Genomic DNA, 27,670 nt, shown 5'->3' on the forward strand with positions numbered 1-27,670 from the left:
ATTAATGTCTGATAATGTGACATTTCGGTTATATACTTGCCTCTATTATAGCTTTAGAAACATGACTATAAAAAAAGCTTCCAAGAAAAACAAACTACCTTTTATAAAGAATAAAATTAAAATCTAATATGCAGCAGAGGAAAAACAAATGCAAAGAGGATGCTTAAAAGGAAACTGAAAAACAACAAAAAAGTAATATAAATTTAAATTAGGAAAAGAGTTTAATAAATCAGAAGTAAAGCAACCCAGTATAGTCTATTGCCATTATTGTTTAATTTCTTGGTTAATATAGGACAACCACTCTAAAACTGTTAGAGGAGAAAAGGTGAATTTCCTACCCAAATTAAGTGAGAATGAAATAAGGGATGTAGAGTGATGAGCCTGCAAAAACCCGCCTCTGTAGAAACAATGCGTATGTGCATACACACACACACACACAACACACACAAAATGGGAACAAGTAAGTGAGTTAAAAACTTTCATCACTCCTGATTTCCAACTCTAGGTATTTCTAACACAAATAATGTTCCAATTGGGCCTCAGACTAGGGTAGCCACAGGAAAGCCAGAGAGAAAATAACTTTTTTGTTTTCTTTCTTAATTTTACCCTACTTTTTATATTTTCTCAGACCCAAAATTCTAAACCATTTTCATCCATATAAATTCTGTCCTTTAACCACATTTGACTAAAACATCTTTTTATAATGTATTCAACTTGTTCATAACATATGGTAACAAAATACGTGTGTTCTGAGGGTGCTGGGGCCATCTCAAAACTGGCTTCAAGGCCCACTTAAATAAAGCCTGAAGAAGAAAACATCACACACAAGTGTTTATGTGTGTGTGTGTAGATATAGACATAAATGTAGTTTATTAGTGTAAATCAATTCTCATTTAAATTTATAGTGAGTCATGATTTGAAACACATGATATTTTTGCAAAGGGTTGAAACATCTTTTACACTGCAATACATAAGCTGCAGCAAAGACCTACTCTCATTTTCTCCCAGCTATTTTAAGGAGATTTTTTAAAATGACTATTTAAAAAGAACTAAAAAGAACTAAATTTTTTTTCACCTTTAATGTAACTATGACAGCTTCTGGATATGCCAAGCCAACCATGTGATAGGACTTTCTGTACATTCTGAAAAAGAAAAATAAGTGTATATATAAAATTATTTATCCGAAGTTCTCAACTATCTTTTAAAAACAAAGGAAAAAAATCAATCACCTTTAACTCTTTCACCTTATATCATTAATTACAGTCTCCCTTTGTGACAACAATGATAACTACTGTCACCATTTATGAAGCATCTATCTACGACAGATATAAATAGTATTTTGTTTACTCGCAACCACCATATAAAGTCAATGTGATTTTAGTTTCCATGTAAAGAGATCTTTCCCTAAACTTCATTTTATTAAAAAAACACTCAGTCCTTTGCTGTGCAGCAACAATGCTTTTTAGCATGCCACCATATCTACGATAGGAAAGAAATCTTGTTTTGTGTCCATTTGTGCTACAAAGATTTTAGTCTGGAAGCTATATGTCATTAAAATATTTCCTTTATAGACTTTTTTATAAAATGAAAATTATAGGATGGAATATGTAGTATCATTAAAATTTAAATAGCTTTTTTTTTTTTTTTAGAATACTGGGGGAGACCAAATTGACAAAATTGCTTAAATTTGTCCAAATTGTCACTTAATATTATTTAATAAAGATTATCCAGAAAGAATGAGTGTTTCTATTTTTATACTTGTATCAATAATAGAAATATTTTTATTAATCAGTAATTTGTTGGAGTTTTCTATCTTCCAATGGGCAACCAAGATGACTTAAACCAAAAATAAGAAAGTCCTCTATTGCTTCATGCAAAATTAGAATCAACATGATACCCTAATGTGTAGAAATAGCAACAGGCTTCTAATCAACACTGAAAGAAACATGGTTCTTTCACACAGTCCTGAGAAGAAAGAATTTAACTGATTATTAATCATATCCCTTAATTTTCACATTGTTAGTCCACAAGCAAGCTGCATTCCCAGACTATATTGCAGTAACTTCTCCCCTCAAGATGCCTGGACAAAACCAAAATTTAATGATTATATCATTAATTTATAATGGGGGTCAATATAAGAAATACAAGAATATTAAGAAAATATTCTGCATTTTTATAAAACTGCTGTGGGAGATAAAGAATCTTTTTGATTCAATAAACTTTATATTAAAAATCCACAGGACATATTATTCAGTTTCCATGTAAAAGGTATCTTTTTTTTTTTTTTTTTTTTTGTCTTTTGTCTTTTTTTGTCTTTTGTTGTTGTTGTTGTTGCTATTTCTTGGGCCGCTCCCGCGGCATATGGAGGTTCCCAGGCTAGGGGTTGAATCGGAGCTGTAGCCACCGGCCTACACCAGAGCCACAGCAACGCAGGATCCGAGCCGCGTCTGCAACCTACACCACAGCTCACGGCAACGCCGGATCGTTAACCCACTGAGCAAGGGCAGGGATCGAACCCGCGACCTCATGGTTCCTAGTCGGATTCGTTAACCACTGCGCCACGACGGGAACTCCCCAAAGGTATCTTTTTTTAAGATGATAAAAACCAAGTAACTCATTATGTTTTCCTTTTTAATATTCACTTCTTGGAAGCTAAGAATTAAAATACTGTATTTACTTACACTGAGACTAGAATTTCTTGATAAAATATATTCCCATTTTATTACAGAGGCCGTGTTACTTTATTTCCATGTTCCCATTTTATGTTTATTTTAAATGACCTTAAATAATTTTTAGGTGTGGGCAATCAGTTATAATAAAAAATTACCCTTACCCTCTATCTCAACTGGAAGATTTCAGAGCAGCTTATAAGAAAAATGCCTATATTAATTACTCCATTGAAATAGGTATGATTATTCTAATCTTTCAGGGCAAGGAAATTAATCATACAATAAAAGACCCAGAAAATAATTACTGTCAGAAACGATATTTAGTTCTTTTTTTTTGAGTAAAGTCTTTCCTATCTATTTTCAGAATCACTGTTAAAAAATAGAGGTTACAAGGGAAATGGAAGGGTGGTGGACAACAGAAAAAAGGTCAAGAATAAGGAACTTTAGAAATTAAGTAACTTTAAATTAGTATAACTTCATGGTGCACAAGGCAGTCTGATATAGCAAAGGGAACACAGCCTTTGAATCACAGGTTAGCCATTCACTAGCTATGTGACCTCTGGAAGCCATTTAATGTCACTCACCTGCTTTTTTGTGAGGAGCAAATGATATAAATGCCTTGCATAATATTATAGACACTCAATATAAGAAAGCCATTATTATTATTAATGTTACTGTTCTTATTACTCTGTAGCCAATACCACTGGCTCCAATTCTTAGGTTCTTCAGTACTCTCCTGGCTCAGTGAGAACTCTGATGTTTCTCAGACTCAGTGGAGATTGAGAAATGAATATCACTGTATATTCTCAAGATACAGAATGTAAAGAAAGACAAGGAAAAAGTTATTCTTCCAAGGAGAAGGAGAAACCTTCCAATCTTCATTTTCTAACCCTAGAAAACGGGAATAGAACGTTAGGATGCAAACCAAGAAATAGAAAATTAGGATGGAAAATTGGGATGACTCATTCTGGAATTAGAATGAATGTGGGAGGAATGTTAGTACAGTGGCCTCATACTTGTGTAAATAGTCAATATATTACAAGTTGCTAAAAAAAGAATAAGGAAATTCCTGCTCCTACAGATGGTAAAAATTCAACCAGAAATATGGTAGGCTATTTTTGAAAGGGTTGTACTAAAGCTATAAAATATAATTCAAAGACTTAAAGAAAAAAAATATCTTATGCAGTTCCTTGTTGGCCTACCAGTTGATTTGTTGTCGTCACTGCTGTGGCATAGGTTTGATCCCTGGCCTGGGAATTTTTGCTTGCTGCAGGAGTAGCCAAAACACAAAAAACCAAAAAACCATCTTATACCAGACACTGTGCTAGGCAAGTGACTATTCAGTAGAGAACAAGAAAAATATAAATGCTGCTTTCATGGGGTTTATTCAGTGGTGAAGAGGGACAATAATAAGAAATAATATATGATTACAAAGAGCACTAAGTGCCTTGAGGTAAACCACTGGTTGGGGTAGAGAAAGTGATAAACTGTACACAAAGTGATCAGGAAAAACCTCTGGAAAGGTAGAAACGGCCAGTCAGAATGAAGGGTGGGGAAAATCATTTCTGATAGAGGGAACAGCTGGATTACTGGCCCCAAGGAAGAAAGGGTTTAAGATGTTCATAGAGTTGAAATCACGGTTAAGGATGAAGGTTGCATTAGATGAGTCTATAAGGTAAAGGGGACCTAATTATGTAAAGACATGATAAATAAAATGCCTTTAATATCAAGTGAAATGGTAAAAATCATCAAGTGATTTTAATCTTAAGAATGACAGGACATAATTTATATTTTAAAAGTCACTGTAGAATGACTCGTTTGGAGAAGGCAAGTGAGGGCAAGGGGAGCCTACTGGGAAGCTATTGTCCTATTTTTGATTGCAGGTGACAATTGGGGTTGCAGGAGTGGAAATGAGAAAGTGAGCAGTGTCAGGATACATTGGGGTAAGCAAATTCTCTGGATTTGCTGAGGTATTGATTCTTGGGAGGAGAAACTTGAAAGAAGACTCAAGAAGGCTTTCTAACTTTCAAGATTGAAGATGATTATTTTTGAAATTCAGTATTCATATGTCCTACTCTGTTTATGCATTTACTAATGGGGATTCAAAAGCAATTAAAAAATTTTTCATTTCCTTACGTTTTTCTTTTTTCCTTTTTTTTTTTTTTTTTTTTTTTTTTTTTGTCTTTTTAGGGCCGCATCTGCAGCTTATGGAAGTTCCCAGGCTAGGGGTCAAATCAGAGCTATAGCTATCCTACACCACAGCTGCAGCAACATGGGATCCAAACTGTGTCTGTGACCTACACCTCAGCTCAGGGCAATGCCGGATCCTTAACCCACTGAGTGAGGCCAGGGATTGAACCCTCATCCTCATGGTTACTAGTCAGATTTGTTTCGGCTATACCACAATGGGAACTGTGTCCATATGTTTTTAGCAGATTGCTTTCTTCAAGACTGCTTACTAATTTAGTTACTTTAAGTATATTTTGATATTTCTACAGGCTGTTATATAAGGTGTTTTATGTGGCATGTGAAAAAAAATCAAAAGTTTAATATAGCAATATATTTCACAGAATTCTGCTTGATTATTTATTTATTTATTACTGTGCCCAAAACATGTAGAAGTTCCCAGGCCAGGAATCAAACTCTTGCCATAGCAGTAATCCAAGCCATTGCAGTGACACCACCAGATCTGTAACCCACTAGGCTACTAGGGAACTCCTTGATTTTCTATTTAATGGGAATGGAAATTTAGTTGACTTACTTCTATAATTTGCATTTTAGTTTGCCAAGTTCTTCAACATTTTCCTAAACAACAAAGACAGAATATACATTCCTTCAGTAAAGCAAACATACTTCTCTTTTATCTCTGATTCTTTCACAACTTTCTGAACTACTATTTAGATGTTTTCAAATTGATATCAATATTGAAAATCAACAACTGTCGTAACACTTGCCTAAGTTGTTTTAAAAAAAAATATGATTATAAAATTCTTTCTTTCTACATTTATCAGATTTTTTTTTTTTTTTCCTGTTCCCACATGTGGAAATTTCAAACCAGGGATCAAAACTGCACCATAGCAGCAGCTCTAGCAACTGCACTGACTATATTGAATACTTAACCTGCTGTGCCACAAGGGAAATCTTGCTTCCGATTTCTGGTCCCAACTGGTAGAGTTGGGAGCAGTTTATGCTCGAGGGGTGGAGGTGTAACCTCACCTAACTACTCATGCTTACTCTGCTCATAATGCTTATTACAAGGATTCTTTTATCCTTTTATCAAAGCCAATTAGATATGGTTAAGAAATACTCAAAAATAGGAGTTCCCCTCATGGCGCAGTGGTTAACGAATCTGACTAGAAACCATGAGGTTGCAGGTTTGATCCCTGGCCTTGCTCAGTGGGTTAAGGATCTGGCATTGTCGTGAGCTGTGGTATAGGTTGCAGACATGGCTTGGATCCCACGTTGCTGTGGCTCTAGTGTAGGCCAGTGGCTACAGCTCCAATTAGACTAGACCCCTAGCCTGGGAACCTCCGCATGCTGCAGGAGCGGCCCTAGAAAAGACAAAAAAAAAAAAAAAAAAAAAGAGAGAGAAAAAAAAATACTCAAAAATAATTGAATAATCACTCAGTGGTTGTTGTTTTGAGTAATACAAGCATAAACCAAGATCCTAGATGCTTTATGCATCTTTAATATATCTTTAAATTACATTGACTACTTCTTGCAATGCATAGTCGTTTACATCTTTAGAAACCCAACAGTGCTTCTCATTGTTCCTTCAGCAGAGGAAGATGAGCATTTATAAAGTTTATTAGAGGTAATGACTAGCGATGTCAGAAGATAAAAAATGGTATGGTCTTTCATTAATTTTAAATACACTGACAAAAATTTCTCTGTTCCTCAATTTTATTATTTTCAAAAGTGCTAAAATAATCTTTTTATATATAATTTAATATTGTGTTTTTTTAATCTAAAGGATTTCTAAGAACTAGTTTTCAACATTATCAGATATAAGATGTTTATTTCAAGTCTTTTTGTAGTTTTAGTTCTGAAATATCTTGTTGCCAGACAGAAAGATAAGCTGTGCTCTCCAGGGCTAAAGAACATAAAATTGGGTCATATTAACATGTATTTCACATTAGAAACTCTGGTTATTTGGAGTCCCATCATGGCTCAGTGGTTAACGAATCTGACCAGGAACCACGAGGTTTCGAGTTTGATCCCTGGCCTCGCCCAGTGGGTTAAGGATCCGGCGTTGAGGTGCGCTGTGGCGTAGGCCAGCAGCTACAGCTCCCATTGGACCCCTAGCCTGGGAACCTCCACATGGCCGAGTGCGGCCCTAGAAAGACAAAAAAAAAAAAAAAAAAGAAACTCTGGTTATTTGACTTGGCGCTTCTAGGGTCCATCAAGTGACAGAAACGCTTCAGTGACAGAAATGTTAAAAAGCATTTCAAGGAAAACGGACATGAGAGTTTTCCTCCCTGATGGTAAGAGAATGGTCTTTTCTCTTCAATGCAGAGAAAAGGCCTGCTTGATTTGGGTAGGTAGTATAGAATTTATTTTATCAGGTGTTACATTTTATTTGAGTATAATTAGCTGTGTAGTATATAAATGTATTATAATAATTATTATTATTTTTTTGTCTTTTTAGGGCTGCACCCACGGCATATGGAGGTTCTCAGGCTAGGGATCCAATTGGAGTTATAGCTGCCGGCCTACACCATAGCTGCAGCAATGCAGGATCTGAGCCATGTCTGTGACCTACATCACAGCTCATGGCAATGGTGGATCCTTAACCCCACTGAGTGAGACCAGGGATTGAACCTGCATCCTCATGGATGCTATTTGGGTTTGTTAACTGCTGAGCCACAACGAGAACTCTGTATTATAATTATTTTTAAACAGTTATTCACTAAGGTTCATTTGAGGAGAACGGTCATTCAAAAGTCTTTGCTTTTAGTCTTTATGTCAATTTAAAAAATAGAAATAATAAATATAGGAAAAGGCATTTTTGTTATAGGTAAATTCATCATAAGGTACACTTATGATGGCATTCCTCAATAAGTAAAATACAGGACTCCCATAACTTTGACATAGTAAGTATATTTTCTGCCTTCTGACTTTTGTCTTGAGATACCAACACTTTCACTTACCTTTCCACAAAAATTCCAGCTTGAACAGCATGAACAATACTCCGAAATCTTGGTTTTTCCTCAGATTTCTTTTTCATCATCCCCATTTTTCGCGTAAAGGTAGAAGCCAACCAGTCCCGGACTTCCAAGGGGACGGAATCTGACTGAATGTCACTGAGCTCATCATCGGGATCCAGCAATCTTCTACAAAAATTTATGGTGATTAAACTTTAGGGAAAGTGAAGAAAAACTAATAACCACAAAACAAGCATTGCAAAAGGATTTAAAATATAGCAAGTCACTATCTGATCATCTTTTAATATGAATAATCTAAAAATGATTGGGTTAATATTTGGAAAGCTCTGAATTTCTCAAATTGTTCATCTTCTGAAGGCAAAGCCTAACAGGCTTGAACATTTGAAGGTTCCCAAACATTTAAAATAGTGATACCAGTCTGGAGATATCAATTGTTAATATCATTAATGAATTATTCTACTAATTAATAAAACTAAGATAAGATAGGGAAGAGAATTTGCAAACAGATGTCTATTAAAGGAAGTAATCAGAAAGAAAAAAGGGAGGTTGAAGCTATAAAACTTATATTTAATAAGCTTTTATATATAGTGTATAGAAAGTACATGCTATTTGAACAAGGCCTTAGATTTTACAAAAGTCATTCACATGTGTTATTTGATGGGTGTCTCTAAATGTTAGGGCAAAAAAAAACTTAATCTAAAAGATTTTCATTCTGATATCAATATCATAGATAAAAAAGTAGAAAAAAAGAAAGATGAAAACAAATGGATTATTTTGAAAGCTGATTTTGTGACTTAGCCAGAGTTTAGTGGAAAATGCTGTCTTAAGGATGGAGATCTTATGGGTTTAGACCTGCTAGCTGAGAAAATCAGCTGTGTGAGGAGGAAGTGACCAGGAGCTGAAAGTACTGCCCTGCCACTGTCCAGGATAAGCTCCAGATAGATTATGCTGATGGGACTGAGCTGCCTTAAGGCTGGGCGGCTCCAGTGATCCAGAGCTTCCTAAAGGTCTGAAATGACAAGAGAGTATGAAAAGCTCTCCACAAAACACAAAAAGAACTTTACAGAGCAACTGAACTTTGCCTCCAGGAAGAACACAGTCCAGCTCTTCCTGTCGCTTGACTAGGTTATTTTCTTTTCAGTGCACCAGTTTAATAACTCAGAGCTATTCTTGGCACACTTCAGCTTTGACCTTTGGGTTCCATTCGTTTTGGTAAATTTTGTGCACAGAGTGAGGCCTGAGGATTATGAGCTGATGGAAGGAAGTAGCCGGTGACAGCATGTGCTAAAGCCTCCAGAACAAGTCACATCCCATCTCCAGAGAAAGCAAGGATCAAGGAAAGGGCAAAACACCAAAAACAGCCAGAAAGAGACTCAAAGGTAATATGATTTCCTCTAGGTACTACTGTTTTCTACGAACATTCAGAAGACAGTCATTTGCTCATATTTATTTTTCATAACATTAAATGTATGAATGCATTTATGAAATACCTTATGAAAAAATATACACAAGTGCTGGAGTTATAAAACTACATGAATACATATGAAGATAAAAAAAGATATAGTTGGAAGTTAACATTGATTAATACTTACCCTAAATCATATTTAAGTCTCATTTGGGTCTTATGTTTGGATGATTTTAATTTACACTTAACACACAGACATTGTAAGTCAAAGCAAAATAGTTTTTTTCTCCTTTTGTCCATTTAAAATTAGATTCCTTAGTCAATTGCAGCAAGATAGTACACTACATGGTTTTAAAATTTCAGGCCTTATGCCATTATATTATTATTTATTATGCCATTTCTATTATTTAGTGATCAAATAAACCCCAGAGCAGATCCTGTGGAATAAGAATCATTGTGCTGTAATCCTGTGATGTCACCGTGCTCCAAGAATTCTAATATTGCTTTGTTTTATCAGCTACTCCAAGTAGAATGACAGACACATAGTAATGGTTGCCAATTGCTCCTTTGCAAATTTGATATGGATTACTTTAGGGCTATATGTCCTAAAATCATAAATTATCCATGACAGATCATCAACCATGACAAAATAGCATATGGAAATGAGAGTTCATTTAGAAATGTGGTACCCAGGAATCTGGAAATCCTTTATTATGATGCATGATATCATTTATAAAGAAGGAAAGAACATAATGATCTCAGGCAAAAAAGAGTGATATAGATTAATTAGTGAATATAGAAATAAAGGAAGGGAATACCTAAAGAGAAAAGCATGACATATTCTATTGTAAAACTGAAAAGGCAAATATTGAAAAGCAGCAAATACCTCTGTAATGGTTAATTTTATGGTCACATGACTAGGTTATGATGCTCAGTTGTTTGCTTAAAACACCAGTCTAGATGTTGCTGTGAAGGTATATTTTAGATGTGATTAATATTTAAATCAGTAAACTTTGAAAAAAGCAGACTACACTCCATAATATGAGTGGGCCTGATCCAATCAATTAAAAGCCTTAAGAGATAATATGGAGAGCTCCCTAAAGAAGAAGGAATCATGCTTCCAGACAACCTTCAGACTCAAGATCACAACATTTACTCCTGCCAGAATTTCCAGCCAGTATAAATCAGACATTGTCAATTCCTAATTCATACAGCCCTTTGTGATTTATCACAAGTTATGTCTCTACCTTCACCTCTTAATTTCCATCTTATTTGTTTGCTCTGGCAATACTGGCCTCCTTGCTGCACTCAAATCTGCCAAGCTTACTTCTGCTTCAGGGTCCTTGCACTTGCTGTTCCCTTTGCTTAGAATCTCTTTCTCAAGATATTTGTGTGGATCATTTCCTCACTGCATCCAGGTAGAAAGGGATTCCCTGACCCCCTTATTCAAATAGTAAACACTTTTATTCTCTGAATCTTGTTATAGACTTCTTCTTAGCACTTACCACTACTTGATGTCATGCCATATGTTTATTGGTTTGTTTATTCATTTTGTTTTATCCTCTAGAATGTAAACATCTTGAGACCAGAGGGTTGTTCTGTTTTTGTGCACTGCTGAATCACCAGCATCTACAACAGTGCATGGCACAGACGGGGGGTCACCAACTAGAAATATTTACACTAAACTATTACAAGTTTGGGGAGTGGAGTAAGGGTGGAGATGGTATAAGAAATTTCAGTCTTTTATTTTTTTATTTTTTATTTTTATTTTTATTTGTTTTTTAGGGCTGTACTAGTGGCATATGGAGATTCCCAGACTAGGGGTCAAATTGGAGCTACAATTGCTGGCCACAGACACAGCCATGGCAACATGGGATCTGAGCTGCATCTGCGACCTACACTACAGCTCACACAGCAACACCAGATATCCAACACACTGAGCGAGGCCAGGGATCGAACCCACATTCTCATGTATACTAGTCAGATTCATTTCTGCTGCACCATGATGGGAGCTCCACGTTTTAGTCTTTTAGAGTCTGTATTATTTGACCGATAAGAGCAGCAGCATCCTGGGAGTAGTTCACTATTGCCAACTCTCTCTAATTTGCCTTCACATTAATTTACCCTTGAGCAATCCCTTTATAATTTTTTTTTTTTGTGTGTCTTTTTTGCTATTTCTTGGGCCGCTCCCGCGGCATATGGAGGTTCCCAGGCTAGGGGTCGAATTGGAGCTGTAGCCACCGGCCTGTGCCAGAGCCTCAGCAACGCGGGATCCGAGCCGTGTCTGCAACCTACACCACAGCTCAGGGCAACGCCGGATCGTTAACCCACTGAGCAAGGGCAGGGATCAAACCTGAAACCTCATGGTTCCTAGTCGGATTCGTTAACCACTGCGCCATGACAGGAACTCCCCTTTATAATTTTTGAAGCAAACTATGAGGAAATGCATATTTGACATGGAAAATATATTAAACATTTTATTTTTTAAATTTTTTTCTTCTTTTTCTTTCTTCTTTTTTTTTTTTTTCTTTTTTCCCCCCCTGTACAGCATGGGGATCAAGTTATTCTTACATGTACACATTTTTTCCCCCCACCCTTTGTTCTGTTGCAATATGAGTATCTAGACATAGTTCTCAAGGCTACTCAGCAGGATCTCCTTGTAAATATCTGATAACCCCAAGCTCCCAATCTCTCCCACTCCCTCCCCCTCCCATCAGGCAGCCACAAGTCTATTCTCCAAGTCCATGATTTTCTTTTCTGAGGAGATGTTCATTTGTGCTGGATATTAGATTCCAGTTAGAAGTGATATCATATGGTATTTGTCTTTGTCTTTCTGGCTCATTTCTCTCAGTATGAGATTCTCTGGTTCCATCTATGTTGCTGCAAATGGCATCATGTCATTCTTTTTTATGGCTGAGTAGTATTCCATTGTGTATATATACCACCTTTTCCGAATCCAATCATCTGTCGATGGACATTTGGGTTGTTTCCATGTCCTGGCTATTATGAATAGTGCCGCAATGAACATGCGGGTGCATGTGTCTCTTTTAAGTAGAGTTTTGTCCAGATAGATGCCCAAGAGTGGGATTGCAGGGTCATATGGAAGTTCTATGTATAGATTTCTAAGGTATCTCCAAACTGTTCTCCATAGTGGCTGTACCAGTTTACATTCCCACCAGCAGTGCAGGAGGGTTCCCTTTTCTCCACAGCCCCTCCCGCACTTGTTATTTGTGGATTTATTAATGATGGCCATTCTGACTGGTGTGAGGTGGTATCTCATGGTAGTTTTGATTTGCATTTCTCTTATAATCAGCGATGTTGGGCAATAGACTGTTCTCCAAGGAAGATATACAGATGGCCAGCAAACATTTTAAATAACATTTTTGAATTAATGGTACACAAAATAAACGTTTAAAAATTTTTATGTACTATTTATAATAGTTTAGCCAAGGACCATAGTATTTCTGTTAAACACTAACTCTTTTATTCACATCTATCAAGTAGAGTGTGGTAAAAAAAATTCTAATGAAGACATTGATAAGTTGTAGTAGACCATTTAAGGTAATTATTCCAGTTTGGATCAAAGAAAGCTGAAAGACAAAGGGATAAAACTTAAATTTAAACAATTAAAAAATATAGACTGATACACCTAATGGCACATATTTCTCCTCTCTCCTCCCTTATTTATGTTCCCCTTCCCTGGCACCTGTCCTGAACATTGTGTCTTTCTTCTGACCATCTATAAGGAGCTCTTCAGATTTCATTTGACCATGCTAGATAGAGCAGGAATAAGGAAACTATAGTATAACATGGAATAGTAATCCTGAAATTCTGTTAGAGAATTATCAGAAATAATTTTTCTACACATTTATCTAAGATGTGAAGTTATCTAAATACTTATATAAGATTATGTAACTTGTAAAACATATAAGACTATGCTCTGCCTTCATTTCATTTTTGACATAAATTTGTACAAGCAGCTTGATAAAATGGGATATCAAATACTACAATGAATCTTGCTTCCAAAACATCCAATAGCTCCATTGCTCTTCATCCTAGGGTTAGATGACAGAGTAAGCATAGTTGTTTACTCCATGAGCACTCTTAAAAAAGGAATACTTTGTGTTTAAGAAACTTACAACATGAAAAAAATGGTGCATTTCCCTTAGGAATTCTTAAACTACACTATACAGAAAAGAATGATAAGAAGAATGTGTAAAGTGTTATCACTGTTGACCTCTGAAAAATGCTTCCGCTGGTGTTTGATTCAACTTTTTAAAATTTTTTTAGTCCTGATGGAGTCAGCAAAGCAGAAATGAGGGGTCCTAAAAAAAACATGAGCTGTGTGTTGATGGCGGGCTGGCAAGCTGTGAAAACTGACCTCGTGTCGAATCAGTGCTCTACTGATCCTTGGGAGCTATTTATACTCCAGATTTTCTCTTGAAATCAGATGACACATCTCCCAAAGGGCTTATATTTTGAACTAGAAAGTTTGTAGGAAAAGGGAATAAAGAAGGATGCAGCCATGGAAAGAGAGGTCATGGGATTTTGACTCTTGCAATTATATCAGTGAGAATATTTCTATCCATAGTGGACTTTTAGAAAATGGTCACACCCATGTACCCAACGGTTGGTTATTTCCATACAATTGGCACATTCACACCTGTTACATATTAAAATTCAAGTGCTGGATGCAATTAGGGAAGACTGGCTTCTCAAGTTTGAAATTTTCTTTTTCCTGCTTTATTATTATCAGGGATACACTTCAGTAAGCAACTAACTCATTCAATTCTGCCTCTAATATTTGTTAGGCCTAGGGTAGGAGCACCTTTCTCCCAAATACCATATAATTAAATATTTAAAAGTTATATATCAAGTGAATAAACTGACATATTATTTCTATTTTTTCATCTTTTAATAAGTTTTACAAAAGCCTGACAAGTTGGGTTGGGATTGAGAATGTGCAAATCCTCCTGTGGCAGGGCTGGGTCAGTGAACTATGGCTGGCCCTCTATATCTACCTATCTTCTACTCAGGCCCTCACTGTATGAGCAGGTGGACACTGCATCCCCCCAGCAAAATCTCCATCAACCCACCCAGCCTTGAAAGCCACTGTTTCTTGGCTACTCTTAAGGGGTGCAGGGGTGTAGACACCAACAGTACCCTGGGTCCCCTTGAGAAGAAATACCTAAGGAGAAGACCCATTCAGACTTAAGAGACAAGCTAGGAGACCTTCGGGTAGAGAAATCTGGGGCCTGGATGCCCAGAAAATGGTAGAGTGTCAGGTTGGGCAGGGTAGGAATTTCAGGGTCCAAGTAACCAGAAGGAGGAAAAAGTCATAGGTTCTAGGTTCTACTTGCCCTTGGAGACCTGTTACCCCTGGGGGGGCTCTCTCAAAAGAGAGCCATCTTTGAGCATCCTAATGAGGGGAAAATGGCCAGGGAAGATGTTCCGCTGGCCCTGGGCTAAGAGTGGTACTGGACTCATATTTGGTAAACATGTTCCAAGTGAGGCTTTCTGGGATGGCTGAGGAAATTAAGAGGTTCATCTTTCTGCAGGATGGATATTCCTTAGAGGTAAGTAGTTCCCTCACAGACAAGTTCATTAGTATCATTCCTTTGATTAATGTATACTTGTGCTCTGAGCTCTCTGGACTCTCTCTTCATGCCCCTCCCCCACCAACCCCTTCCTAAGGATACTATTAAAACTTCACTCAGATTTCAGAACTATCTGAGAATAGATATAGATGATAATGTCAGCTAAGTTTTGCTTACTTACTATGAACCAAGCAAGGAGCCAAGCTTTACTTAATCATCACAATACCACCATATGAGGAAGAAATAATTATTAGCAGTACCTTTATTTTGCTGATAAACAAACTGAGGCATGGATACCTTAAGTGATTTGCTCAAATCATACAATCATACAGAAGTGGTCATGCCATTTTTGAACTTGTCTATTTTGAGAGTCTGAGTTTTTAGCTGCTGAATTATTTTTCACTTCAAATGTGTGTTTTGCTTAATAAGCACCCAGACTACCTTCACACTTATATAATAAAAATATCAGCAATCATTATTCTCTTTTCATCTCCACCCTGAAATTCAAGGTTTAAAAGAACTGATCTTAAAAATTTCTTAAAGGAAAAAAAAAAAAAGGAGTTCCCGTCGTGGCACAGTGGTTAACGAATCCGACTAGGAACCATGAGGTTGCGGGTTCGGTCCCTGTCCTTGCTCAGTGGGTTAACGATCCGGTGTTGCCGTGAGCTGTGGTGTAGGTTGCAGATGCGGCTTGGATCCCGCGTTGCTGTGGCTCTGGTGTAGGCTGGTGGCTACAGCTCCGATTCAACCCCTAGCCTGGGAACCTCCATATGCCGCGGGAGCGGCCCAAGAAATAGCAACAACAACAAAAGACAAAAAAAAAAATTTCTTAAAGGAGTTTTGGTCTGCCAGAATTTTGTTTAGAGGTAGCTTAATTTATTCACCATGATTGGTATAGTGAATCATTTTCTTGGAGGGAAATATATTTGGATGGTAGAATTTCAGGGTACTTTTTAAGGTACAATATATTAAACGTCAGGATGAAAAGAGGTAATACATTTGAAATGCCTTATCAACCTGTCAGTAACCTACTTCCCGAGTACTAAATACATTTAATTTTTTCAGACCACCAACCATGAACATTTATTTATTTATTTATTTATTTATTAGTATTATTTTGTCTTTTCTAAGGCTGCACCTGCGGCATATGGAGGTTCCCAGGCTAGGGGTCCAATTGGAGCTGTAGCCGCTGGCCTATGCCAGAGCCACAGCAATGCATGATCCAAAATGCATCTGCGACCTACACCACAGGTCATGGCAATGTTGGATCCTTAACCCACTTAGTAAGGCCAGGGATCGAACCCACATCCTCATGGATACTAGTCAGATTCGTTAACCACTGAGCCACGATAGAAACTCCTCTATTTATTTATTTTTTGCCTTGTTTCAAAGATACTTAAAATTTCAGGCTCACAAATTTATCTCAACAGCTTTTTTTTTTTTTTTTTTTCTGGCAGTTTTCTTTTCCTGTCTACCTGATAGCTATTGTTCAATATTTTCTAATTTTTAATAATTTTTTTTAACTTATAAGGTGACTATTATATCTGGGTGACTGAGGACTGAACAACTGGGTGGATAAATCAGTTATGCTGATTTAGCTCAATTCCCAAAACATAAATTTGGCTAAAATGAGGTTGACAAAGGAGAGAGTTAAAATTAGAGGTACTTCCTCCAAGCTAAGGTCTATGGAGGGCTCTCTACCTCCTCTGCACCCACCAAAGGAATGAGGTCCAGGCAGAGGAAGGCCATGCCCCAGGACAGGCAGAAAGGGCCAGGAAATGTTGGGAGAGATTTAGGATCAAGATTATATTTTGGGAGTCAGTTGGGAGATAGAAATGGAGGGATCAAGTGAAATAGAAAACTGCCCTAGGCCATGCCGATGACTCTTGGCTTCACACCAGCAAAGTCCTTTTGCCTTAAAAATATCTTTAAAAATATTCTTTTAGGCTCAAAGCCTGACCTTCCACTAATCACCAATTTTTTTTTTTTTTTTTACTAATGTGTATCCTCTGTGGTTAGGAGAACTGCCTCAGGAGTTGGAATATTGGCTTCATCATCTATTAGCTGTATAGTTTTGGAAAAATACTTCATCTGTCTGAATCTCAGTTTCTTTGTCAATAAAATAGAAATGATAATAATAATAACAGAGATGATAATAATACTATCCCTAGTTGTGGGGCTGGAGGATGAAATAGGTGAAAACACAGAAAACACTCAAACAGCGTATAACACAAAACAAACCCTCAGTAAACTCCCAGCTATTTACACATCGGCATGAATTAGTTTGAGTAGATTTCCTATTTCTGATGTGTAGTTAAAGGAGGGTGTCTGGGGGAGTTCCCACTGTGTTGCAGTGGATTAAGAATCCGACTGCAGTGGCTTGGGTCGATGTGGAGGTGCAGGTTCCATCCTCGGCCTTGCACAGTGGTTTAAAGGATCCCATGTTGCCACAGCTGAAGCACAGTTTACAGCTGTTTCTTATATTCAGTTCCTGGCCTGGCAACTTCCATATGCTGGGAGTGTGGCCATAAAATTAAAAAACAAAGGAGGGTGTCTAGCAGGGAAGTGTTTGAGACATAAGGGAAGAAGATGGTCAAAATGGAGTTAGGGGAGCCAAAGAACAATTTATGGATTCTATGGGTTGTGAGGAGGCAGTGGGAGGAAACTCCAAAAATATTTTTTACCTTTTAAAAATGTACTAAGAATAGACAAATTCATACAGACAGAAAATAGAATAAAGGATATCAAGGGTGGGGAGGGGTTGTACTGGGAATTATTGTTTAATGGGTATAGAGTATCTATTTGGGTCAATGAAAGTTTGTGGAAATAGTGCTGATAGTTGCACAACATTGTAAATGTACTTAATTCCATTGAATTGTACACTGAAAATGGTTAAAAATGGTACATTTTATGTTATGTATATTTCATGGCAATACAACAGTATCTACCTAGTATTGATCGTCTTTCTGCCCTACTTTTCAGAGAATGATGTCAATATGCCACCTCTTCTAATCAAGGAATGAGACACAGAGGAGGGCATTCCAGACTCCATATAAGCAAGTGTTCTTCCAGGAATCACTGAGCAGCAGGTTGCAGAAAATGGGTAGGGGCGAAGCCCAGAGATGAAGCCTAAGGGCCATGGTTTTCCAGATCTTGGAGAGGTGCCCACACCATAGACCAAAGGACAGACTTGCCTACCCTGTGCCCAAGAATTATTGCTTAAGCATTGCTAATTTCTGATTTTGCACTCCTTGCTTATTGCTCCTATTATGTGATTAGATTTCCTGACTGGGGGAGGTGTTACAGCCCAAGGCCATCTTATACACAACTTGGGGTGATATTTAGGCCACACTCTTTTGATCAGACCTTAAAATTCCAACCATTAATTCTAACATACTCTCTACATCTCTATTTCTGTAGCCTCATTTTGACATCCTTTAGTCCAGTAGTCCTCAAAGTGTGGTCCTTGGACCAGCAGAAGCATCACTTGGGAACTTGTTAGAAGTGAAACTTCAAACGCTCTACTCCAGACCTGTTTAATTAATAAGCCCTCTAGGTGATTCTGATGAACACTACAGCTTGAAAACTGCTCTCATCCTTACAAAACTTCCCAATTAATGGATGATATCTGCCAAGAAAGTAAAATATAATCCTCCTCTATAACATGGGCTTAACAATACTGCTTATTTCCACATGCCCATTATTTCACTGACAGAGATGGAGAGTCTTGGTGAACAGTACAGGAAGGGACTGGCAGAAGCATTTCCTTAAAGTTATCTTAACTAATGAATCTTTTATATTGGTTTTACAAATAAGAATTATCTGAATGCTACTTAATTGAAAAATAGAGGAGTCAGTTTCTTGAGGGAGTGGGATGGACTGGGAGTTTGTGGTTAGTAGATGCAAACTACTATATTTAGAATAGATAAGCAATGAAGTCTTGCTGTATAGCACAGGAAACTATACACAGTCTCTTGGGACAGACCATGCCAGAAGACAATGTAAGAAAGGAAATGTGTATATACATATATGTATGACTGGGCCACATATAGTCTCAAAGACAACGATGACTTGGACTATGCTAATGTCGATGAAGATGAAAGAAAAGAGATGGAGAGAAGACTGAGGCAAAATATATATTGTACTTAGGCTTGCTGATGGAATGAAGAGTAGGGAAATACCCTTTTAATTATTAGGAAAAACTAAAGTCTCTGACATTCAGTACCTGGTACTTCCCCAAAAACGACATATGCTGTTTACTTCTATTATGGGATCAATATGTTTTATGAACTACCTTGGAAACTCAATCAATTCCTTAGTTTGTTTTATGGTAAAATAGATTGCAAATTCAAAGTAGCTATCTTAGATAATAAGCATTTGTATGTCCATCGACAGATGATTGGATTCGGAAAAGGTGGTATATATACACAATGGAATACTACTCAGCCATAAAAAAGAATGACATAATGCCATTTGCAGCAACATAGATGGAACCAGAGAATCTCACACTGAGTGAAATGAGCCAGAAAGACAAAGACAAATACCATATGATATCACTTCTAACTGGAATCTAATACCCAGCACAAATGAACATCTCCTCAGAAAAGAAAATCATGGACTTGGAGAATAGACTTGTGGCTGCCTGATGGGAGGAGGAGGGGGTGGGAGGGATCGGGAGCTTGGGCTTATCAGACACAACTTAGAATAGATTTACAAGGAGATCCTGCTGAGTAGCATTGAGAACTATGTCTAGATACTCATATTGCAACAGAACAAAGGGTGGGAAAAAAAAATGTAATTGTAATGTATACATGAAAGGATAACTTGATCCCCTTGCTGTACAGTGGGAAAATAAAATTTAAAAAAATAAGCATTTGTGTTAGGACTTATTAGGATAAGGTGACTACCCACAAGGATTAGAGATTTAAAACATGGGCTTTAAAGCAACGCAGATCTATGTGGCTAGAAGGATGCTTTCCATAGCAAGTGACATCAAACCTAACACAAAGTGGCTTAAATGATAGAGGAATTTGTTATTTTCTTAACAAGAAAGTTAAAGATAGCCAGACTCCAGCAGAGATTTTTTTGAAAAATCATCAGGTCAACAATTTTATCAAGGACTCCAGTTTCCTCCATCTTTCTACACTGCCAATTTTAGTGTTACATTCAGCTCTGAGTTTGTAGCAAGATGATAGTATCATTTTCAAGCAGCATTCCTAGATACAACACCCAGACACACAGGACTCCTTTTTTATGTTTGGAAATCTTTTGCCAAACCCCCATTAGTTTCACTGGCCAGAATTGCATCACATGTCCCTGTTCAAACATGTACTGGTTAGCGAGTTGGGGACTAATTAATTGGTTTAGATCAACTAGGAGACACTCATTCTGAGCCTGGGACTAGAATTAGTTTCCCCTGAATCACTTGATTTTGCAGAGAAGAGTGAATAATTTTTAAAAAGGGGTTTTATTACTAAGGGGGGAGAAATTGATGTTGGGTATGCTCTATTTCAGTTTGAACTTGTCTCTAACACTTAATAGTTACATGATTCTAAGCAAGTGAAATCCTTTTTTATGCTTCAAGTTTTTTAATTTCATGGTAAAAATAATGTATTTAATTCATAGAATTTTTGAGACAATATAATCATATATGCAAATCATATAATTTTTTTGGATATAATTATTACCTGTTATTAATATCATTAGAAAGTAATATTTGAAATTGTATCATTTTCAAATCCAGGAAATATTTGTTTATATTTTATTGACCCAAAATATCATAACAATGATATCTTATGTAATACATGGATCTTTTTATGTCAGTAATCTCTAAAAAGATCTGGTCAGTTGTTTTTTTTTTTTTTTTCCCTTTTCACTAGTGAGGCTGTTTTTGAAAGTTTGCATAAAGTAACACACCACAGATGGCAGAAAATATGAAAATCAACCAAAATATATTGCAACTTTTTCTAAGCCTGGTTTTCACACTCTTATCTACAGGGTGAGAAACAGCCTACAAACACAGCACTCTAAACAGCCACCCCTTCCTACAACTCACACCATAAAAGTGGAATTCATAAAAATCATGATTTGCTTTTTAATGATTCACTGAGCTCCAGCAATGTCTTAGCACATACCTTTCAAACCGATTTCCTTAGGGACTCCTTCAAATGGAAACAACTCTGAAAAATACAAGAGCCCTGGAGTTCCCTGGTGGCCTAGTGGTACAGGATTCTGCTTTGTCACTGCTCTGGCATGGGTTCGATCCCTGGCCTGGGAACTTCTACACGCCATGGGAGTGGCTAAAAAAAATATAAGAACCCAAATTTATATCATCCTCTTCCACTAAGCATGTGATAAACAGCAGTCTCTGTCCCCCTCATGGTGGTCAGGGTAGTTTAGGGAAAACAAGTCTTTATGAGAGTCTTTGGGACTGTGGATAACCACAGAATTCCCAAACAGGAAGGGGTGGGTGACTTCAACTCTGTGTAAGAAAACCAAACGACTAGAAGAAAAAAAATCTCTTGCCCACAGGCTTATCATTAGTAGGACCAAACCCCTGGATTTGTTCAAAGGAGTTGTTCAAAATCCCATACAGACTCTAATCCAGATCCCCCTGCATGTGGTACTAACACAAATATTTTAGTTTTCACTCTAGAAAGAACCCTGTTGTTGTTGCAGTTGTTGTTTATGAAAGCACTCTCTTCCATTCTCAGTAGGCATGCATTTTAAATAAAATTGACGTCCTACCTGCCTTATGAGATGCTTGATCAGTGAACTTGTGTATTTTATTCCATAGACAGGATTGAGGGCTAAGTATATTATATAACTAGAGCCAATGAAACAGAAAAATTGTGTCTGTTGGAGCCTCCGAAAGAAATGCTCCCTTACTTCCACTGGATTTGAAAGTATGTGTATATAAAGCTTGTAAATATTGCCATGTCTTGTTCTGCTAATTCAAAGCATCAGAAGGAGGACGTTCCACAGCAATCAAAACGGAGATTGATCCCTTGACATCCTTTTGGTCCTGTTTCATCTATGCTTATAGATAGTACTGTCATAAATGTTTTGGCAATAAGAGTTTAAGTTGGTTTGGCTGGGTTTCCTGTCACTTACAATTGAAATATTAGTGAAAGGACTTCATTAGTCTAGCTCTTTTCTTTCTTCCTTCTTCCCTACTCTGACTCTAAATGTCTAAAGTGTCACAAGTTAGAGCTATCATGACGTGCAGGTTTTAGTGATTAACCACAAAGGGTTTGCTCTCTACATTATATTGATCCCTGAGTGTTAGTGCTGTTAGAGTGTTATTTTGCTCAAAATTATTGTCACATTCTTACCCATGCTGAGAAAATGAGTTTAAAATCAATGCTTACTAACCTTTTTGATTTTACAGTGCTACCTATTCAGGTTGCTTATTTGAAGACTCTTAGCTATGCCCTAGTTAGCTCTATCTTCATCTACATTTTCCACCTACACTTGGCTATTTGTCTTTTTTCCTAGATAACTTCTTAAGAATAATTTCATACCCACTCTTTTAATAGATACTATTTTTCTCTAATACACATTTCTTTTAAAACTCTTTATCTCAAGGCTAATGGAAGGCCTCCATTCTAAAAAAAGTATGGAAAAAAAATATATATATACCTATATTCCCATTAGTAGACTATTCTATATCTGTTTTTTCCTACGAGAAAATTCTTTTTCTTTTTCTTTTTATGGCTGCACCTGTGGCATATGGAAGTTCCCAGGCTAGGGGTTGAATGGAGCTGCAGCTGCCAGCCTACATTACAGCCATAGCAACACTAGATCTGAGCCATAGCTTGTGGCAACACTGGATCTTTAACCCACTGAGAGAAGCCAAGGACTGAAATGGCATCCTCATGGACACTGAGTTGGGTTTTTAATCTGCTGAGCCACAACAAGAACTCTTTTCCTAGAAAATTCTTGAAAAATAGTCTACACTAATTTCTTCCAGAGCCTTTCTACTTCAATTCCTCTTACTGTCATAATCTGGCTGGTAGCATTTTCTCTTTGCGAAGTTCCACTTCAGAGGCATCAGGAACCTCCTACTGTATCCAGGGGTTCTCCCTGTGGCATCTGATTTACCCTTCTTAGTAACCCTGCTTCCCACTGGCTTTTGGTACTCCATATTTCTCAGAGAGGTCTCCTGCTTCTATATCTATGCTCCTGAGTATCCTCTTTAGTAGCTCCATGACTGACTTTTAAATGCTATGTTCCCCACATCCCTCTTCAACCACCCACTCACTCCATACCTCTATCTGGCATTTTCATCCTCTTCCTTGACTTCAGTTACTGGGATAACACAGTGACCTGTGTTGAGATGAAACTTCAAAGAGTTTTTGAAATAGTAAGAAGTGAAAAGAACTGACATTTGAAAAGTCAAAAAATAATTTGTTTTATTCCACAGAGGCTTTACTTTACCTTCAGAGGCAGATTGCTCTTTTGTTTTATAAGCAGGTCTTTTTGAATAGGTCTTTAAGTAAACACAAAAATAAAATGAAGGCTGTGCTGGGGCGTACAGAAGATTGAAACAATGTGACTGCAATAGGCTATACATTTCTGGACAAAAATGTACATGACTGTCCTCATTGTGAGCACAGCTACATCATTAAAGATTCTGTGTCCTTTAGAAAAATGTCATTCTTTTTCTAAATATGGATTTAGACTGCATAGTCTTTGGACATAGGTGTTGATGCTGCAGATGAATGTGCAATTTGACATTAATTTTGATAGCCTGCTTCTTTTATCTTGGCCTTGGATCTTGAAATCTTGAACTCAGGATAGAAAAATATGTTGAAAGGCACTTCCATAAGGGATGTCAAAGTGGCTTCACAATATGGGCTTAGACTTAGAGGATGCAGAGAAATGCTTGGTAAAATGGAAGGGGTTGAGAGATGTGGGTTCTGAGAGGTCTTATAGCAGTTTTAGAGATTCTAGTTGATTGCAGTTTCAGTTTGGGGAAATGGAGGAAGGGACTGAGCTCATGCTTGGCAGCAGTACCAGATTGTGGATTTCTGGACCTAAGGGGAAAATAGGTGACCTGCAGAGGAACAATCCAAGAGGTTTGAAGCCAGAGAGCTGGCTACAGAGGAAACTGACAACCAAGACAGATTGGTTAAGCATTTTCAAAAACTTTAGGATGGGAAATGTATTGAATTAGCAAAAGAGCTCTAATTATTAAAATCAAAATAAAGCACCTAAAAACATCCCTGAGACTTCTGGATTATAATCTCCAAATTCACATCTCTAACTGGCATCATGTTTCTGAGCTATAATGCCCATATACCTAGCACATTTCAGACTTCTTTTTTTTTTTTTAACCTTAAGTCCTTTTGCTATAAGCCATGCTTATTTTTTTTTTCTTTTTATGGCTGTACCTGTGGCATATGGAAGTTCTCAGGCTAGAAGGTGAACTGGAGCTTCAGCTTCAGGCTTATGCCATAGCCATTGCAACATTGGATCTGAGCAAATCTGTGACCTACGCCATAGCTTGCAGCAATGCCAGATTCTTAACCCACTGAGCAAGGCCAGGGATCAAACCTACATCCTCATGGAGACTATGTCAAATTCTGAACCCAGAGCCACACTGCAATTCCAGAAGCTATGTCTTTGAGAATGGGCACAGGGAGCTTTGCCAGGGAACTAAATTCATTAACAGTCAGCAAGTCCAGCCATATCTGGCTTGGAATCGTGAGTCTACAAATTTTACTCCATGTTACTCCTTCTGGTTATGATTTACTGCTGCTACTTAGTGTTGTTTCTTCTTGTAATCTGCCATTGTGCTTGGGTTTAATATCCCTGTTTCTTGTTTGCAGTATTGGTCCTTGTTCTTCCATTTATTCTCCCAGCTCTTGACTCATTCCTACCTACCAGCTTCAGTTGTACTCCTGGTGATCAGTGTGAACTTCACATGTTCAATAAATATTTGTGTCATGAGTGAATATCCCCTAGTAATTCATGTACTTGATGATTTCAAGGCACTAAGCCTTCAAGGAGCCATCAACTTCACTCGATTTATAGCAGATTAATTTCTTGAAGCACTGATTGACATCCATGCATTCTCACTCAACATAATCTCTCAAAATCAAGGACTTCAGACTTAGTAAGATAAGAGTCAATTGAAGATTTTTTTAAAAATCAAGATGTATATTCTATCAAGATTTGTTTCCATAAATTTGTATTTTGCTTTCACTTCCTGGTAACTTGAGCCCACCTGACTTCATTTTTTTTCAGGAACAAAAATTGCTCTCAAGAAATTATTTGGTATCTTTTCATGAATTATATATCTTAATGTGCTATGCACCCAGAAGTATCTCCATTTTATTATTACAATATAAAGTACTTATTATTTAACTTACTCTGTCAGGTTGTGCTACATTTAATTCTCAAATCAGCTCTGAGAGGCCAGTGTTGTCACTATTGTTAATTTACAGATGATAAAGCTAGGAAATACAGAAGTTAAGTCACTTGATTAAAGAAAGAGAGTACTGAATGGAGGATCCAGACTTTGAACAATCCATTCTTTCTGAATCCAGAATCTGTGCACAAACTACAGTAATCATAAGACCTGGCAAACATAAGATTGGTTCACATGAAGAAAATAAAGTTATCAATTATGTTGCAGGGCAGTTTAATAAGTATAATGTCCAAAGCTGAAAGTATATGTCCCAGTCAGATGCCTATCTTCACGAATAGCAATTCATGAGGACAAAGATGCTACCTTGTCTGGCAATATCTAAATCCAAATAAGTATAATCAAACAGAATTTTTTTGGGGTCTACATGTTTCTGAATTATAACTGTGCAGCTTTGAAAAACAATAACCTCTAGGGTTACATTTGAAAGCAAGACTCACAAAAAATTGGCATTTGCATTTGAAAAAGTCTTTAAAAAAACTAACAGTCATATTCATTATGGAACTGTGCTATAATTCTTCAAAGAAGGTCAGAATTAAAATTCTATCAGAAGCTCTGCTTTTATTTTTCCTACTCAAATACTTCAAGAGATACCTTATGTTTTGATTTGTTTTCCTAACTGAAACCTTTTGTCGCTAAGGCTTAGTGGGAAAAGTTATGTGTGTGTGTTCTAAGACAATTCATATTTCTGTCTTATCCTGCTTTATTATACATTGATCTTACTTTTGCATCCCACCCAAATTAAAAAAAAAAAAAAAGCTTCTCTGGAATACTTATTGAACTTTTTTTTCTAGAAAGATAATTTTTTATTAAAAAATCTCAGAAGTCAGAAGTTTTTTAAATTTAAAAAAAACTAAATGCTTATTCATTCCTCCTCCTTCTAAATCAGCTCTATTTTACTAACATTCCTAAGCCAAATTCAATTTTAATAATTATATCCACAAATCAACAAAAATATCCTTAGTTTACTGCTGCTTCTTACTAAGTCTATAGGAAATCAAACCACGTCATGTAATTTCACTCTAAAATTTCCTGAGCTGATATTTTAATCATAAAGTCACAGTTTTAGAATATATTTACAAAGTAATCTTGGGTCTAAACAGTGTCATGATGGTAAATGTTTAACATTAGGTCTCCAGAAAAAAAGGCAAATCCTGATTGGTAGCATTTGCCAATTTCCATGGTATAAATACTCTCCCTATAGCCAATTTCAAGCTGACGATGTGACATAACTGAAGGTAGAGTTGGGAAAAGATGTAACAAGAGTCCCCACACCACTGGGTCTAACAACCCTGATAGCATATGAGCTTTTATTGAAACCTCCAACAAGTCTCTGAAATCACTTTTTGGTCAGATGTGACTTAAAGGATGCAGAAAAGAATTGTGCTTAAAATCCAGGGTCTACCCAGACGTAAACTTGCATACTTATGTTCAATTAATTTTTGACATAGGGGACAAGAATATAAAATGGGGAAAAGACAGTTTCTTCATCAAGGGATTTTGGGAAGTTGGAAAGCAGCATGCAAACCAATGAAATTAGAACACTCCCTCACACCATATACAAAAATAAACTCAAACTTGTTTAAAGACTTAAATATAAGAAATATACCATAAAATTCCTAGAAGAAAACATAGGCAAAATATTCTCTGACATAAATCATGCCAAATGTTTTCTTAAGTCAGTCTCCCAAGGCAATAGAAATAAAAGCAAAATAAACAAATGGGACCTAATCAAACCTGTACATTTTTCACAGCAAAGGAAATAATACACAAGATTAAAAGACAACCTGTGGACTTGGAAAAAACATTTTCAAATGATGTTACCAACAAGGGCTTCATTTCCAAAATATGCAAACAGCTCATACAACTCAATCACAAAAAAACCAAACATCCAATCAAAACATGGGCGGAAGACCTAAACAGAAATTTCTCCAAAGAAACATACAGATGGCCAGTAGGCACATGAAAAGATGCTCAATATCACAAATCATGAGAGAAATACAAATCAAAATTACAAAAAGTCACTACCTCACACCAGTCAGAATCACCATCATCAAAAATCTACAAATAAAAAATGCTGAAAAGGGTGTGGAGATATGGGAACCCTCCTATACTGTTGGTGAGAATGAAAACTGGTGCAGCCACTATAGAAAACACTATGGAGGTTCCTCAAAAAACTAAAAATAGAGTCACAATATGTTCCTGCAATCCCATTCCTGGGCATATATCCATACAAAACTCTAATTTAAAAAGATACATGCAACCCTATGTTCACAGCTGCACTACTCACAAAAGCCCAATAGCCAAGTCATGGAAACAACCTAAAGGCCCATCAACTGAAGAATGGATAAAGAAGATGTGGCATATATATAAAAGATATATAAATATATATATGATGGAAT

General features: G+C 36.8%; 1 protein-coding gene across 14 annotated transcripts in view; it reads right to left on the reverse strand.

The window, feature by feature from the left end:
* Positions 1 to 27,670, reverse strand: part of PDE1A (phosphodiesterase 1A) — a 346,020-nt gene that overhangs the window by 64,557 nt on the left and 253,793 nt on the right. For all 14 annotated transcript variants that reach the window (XR_002339225.1, XR_002339224.1, XM_021075596.1 and 11 more), the window contains 2 exons: positions 7,820 to 8,002; positions 1,076 to 1,142 (listed from right to left, as the gene is read on the reverse strand). Coding sequence is in view for 12 of the 14 variants with exons in the window: in XM_021075596.1 (XP_020931255.1) it covers positions 1,076 to 1,142; positions 7,820 to 8,002 (250 nt within the window). In the remaining 2 variants the exon portion in view is untranslated. The remainder of the gene's footprint in view (positions 1 to 1,075; positions 1,143 to 7,819; positions 8,003 to 27,670) is intronic.

Source organism: Sus scrofa, chromosome 15, assembly GCF_000003025.6.
Source record: "Sus scrofa isolate TJ Tabasco breed Duroc chromosome 15, Sscrofa11.1, whole genome shotgun sequence".
Lineage (NCBI taxonomy): Eukaryota > Metazoa > Chordata > Mammalia > Artiodactyla > Suidae > Sus > Sus scrofa.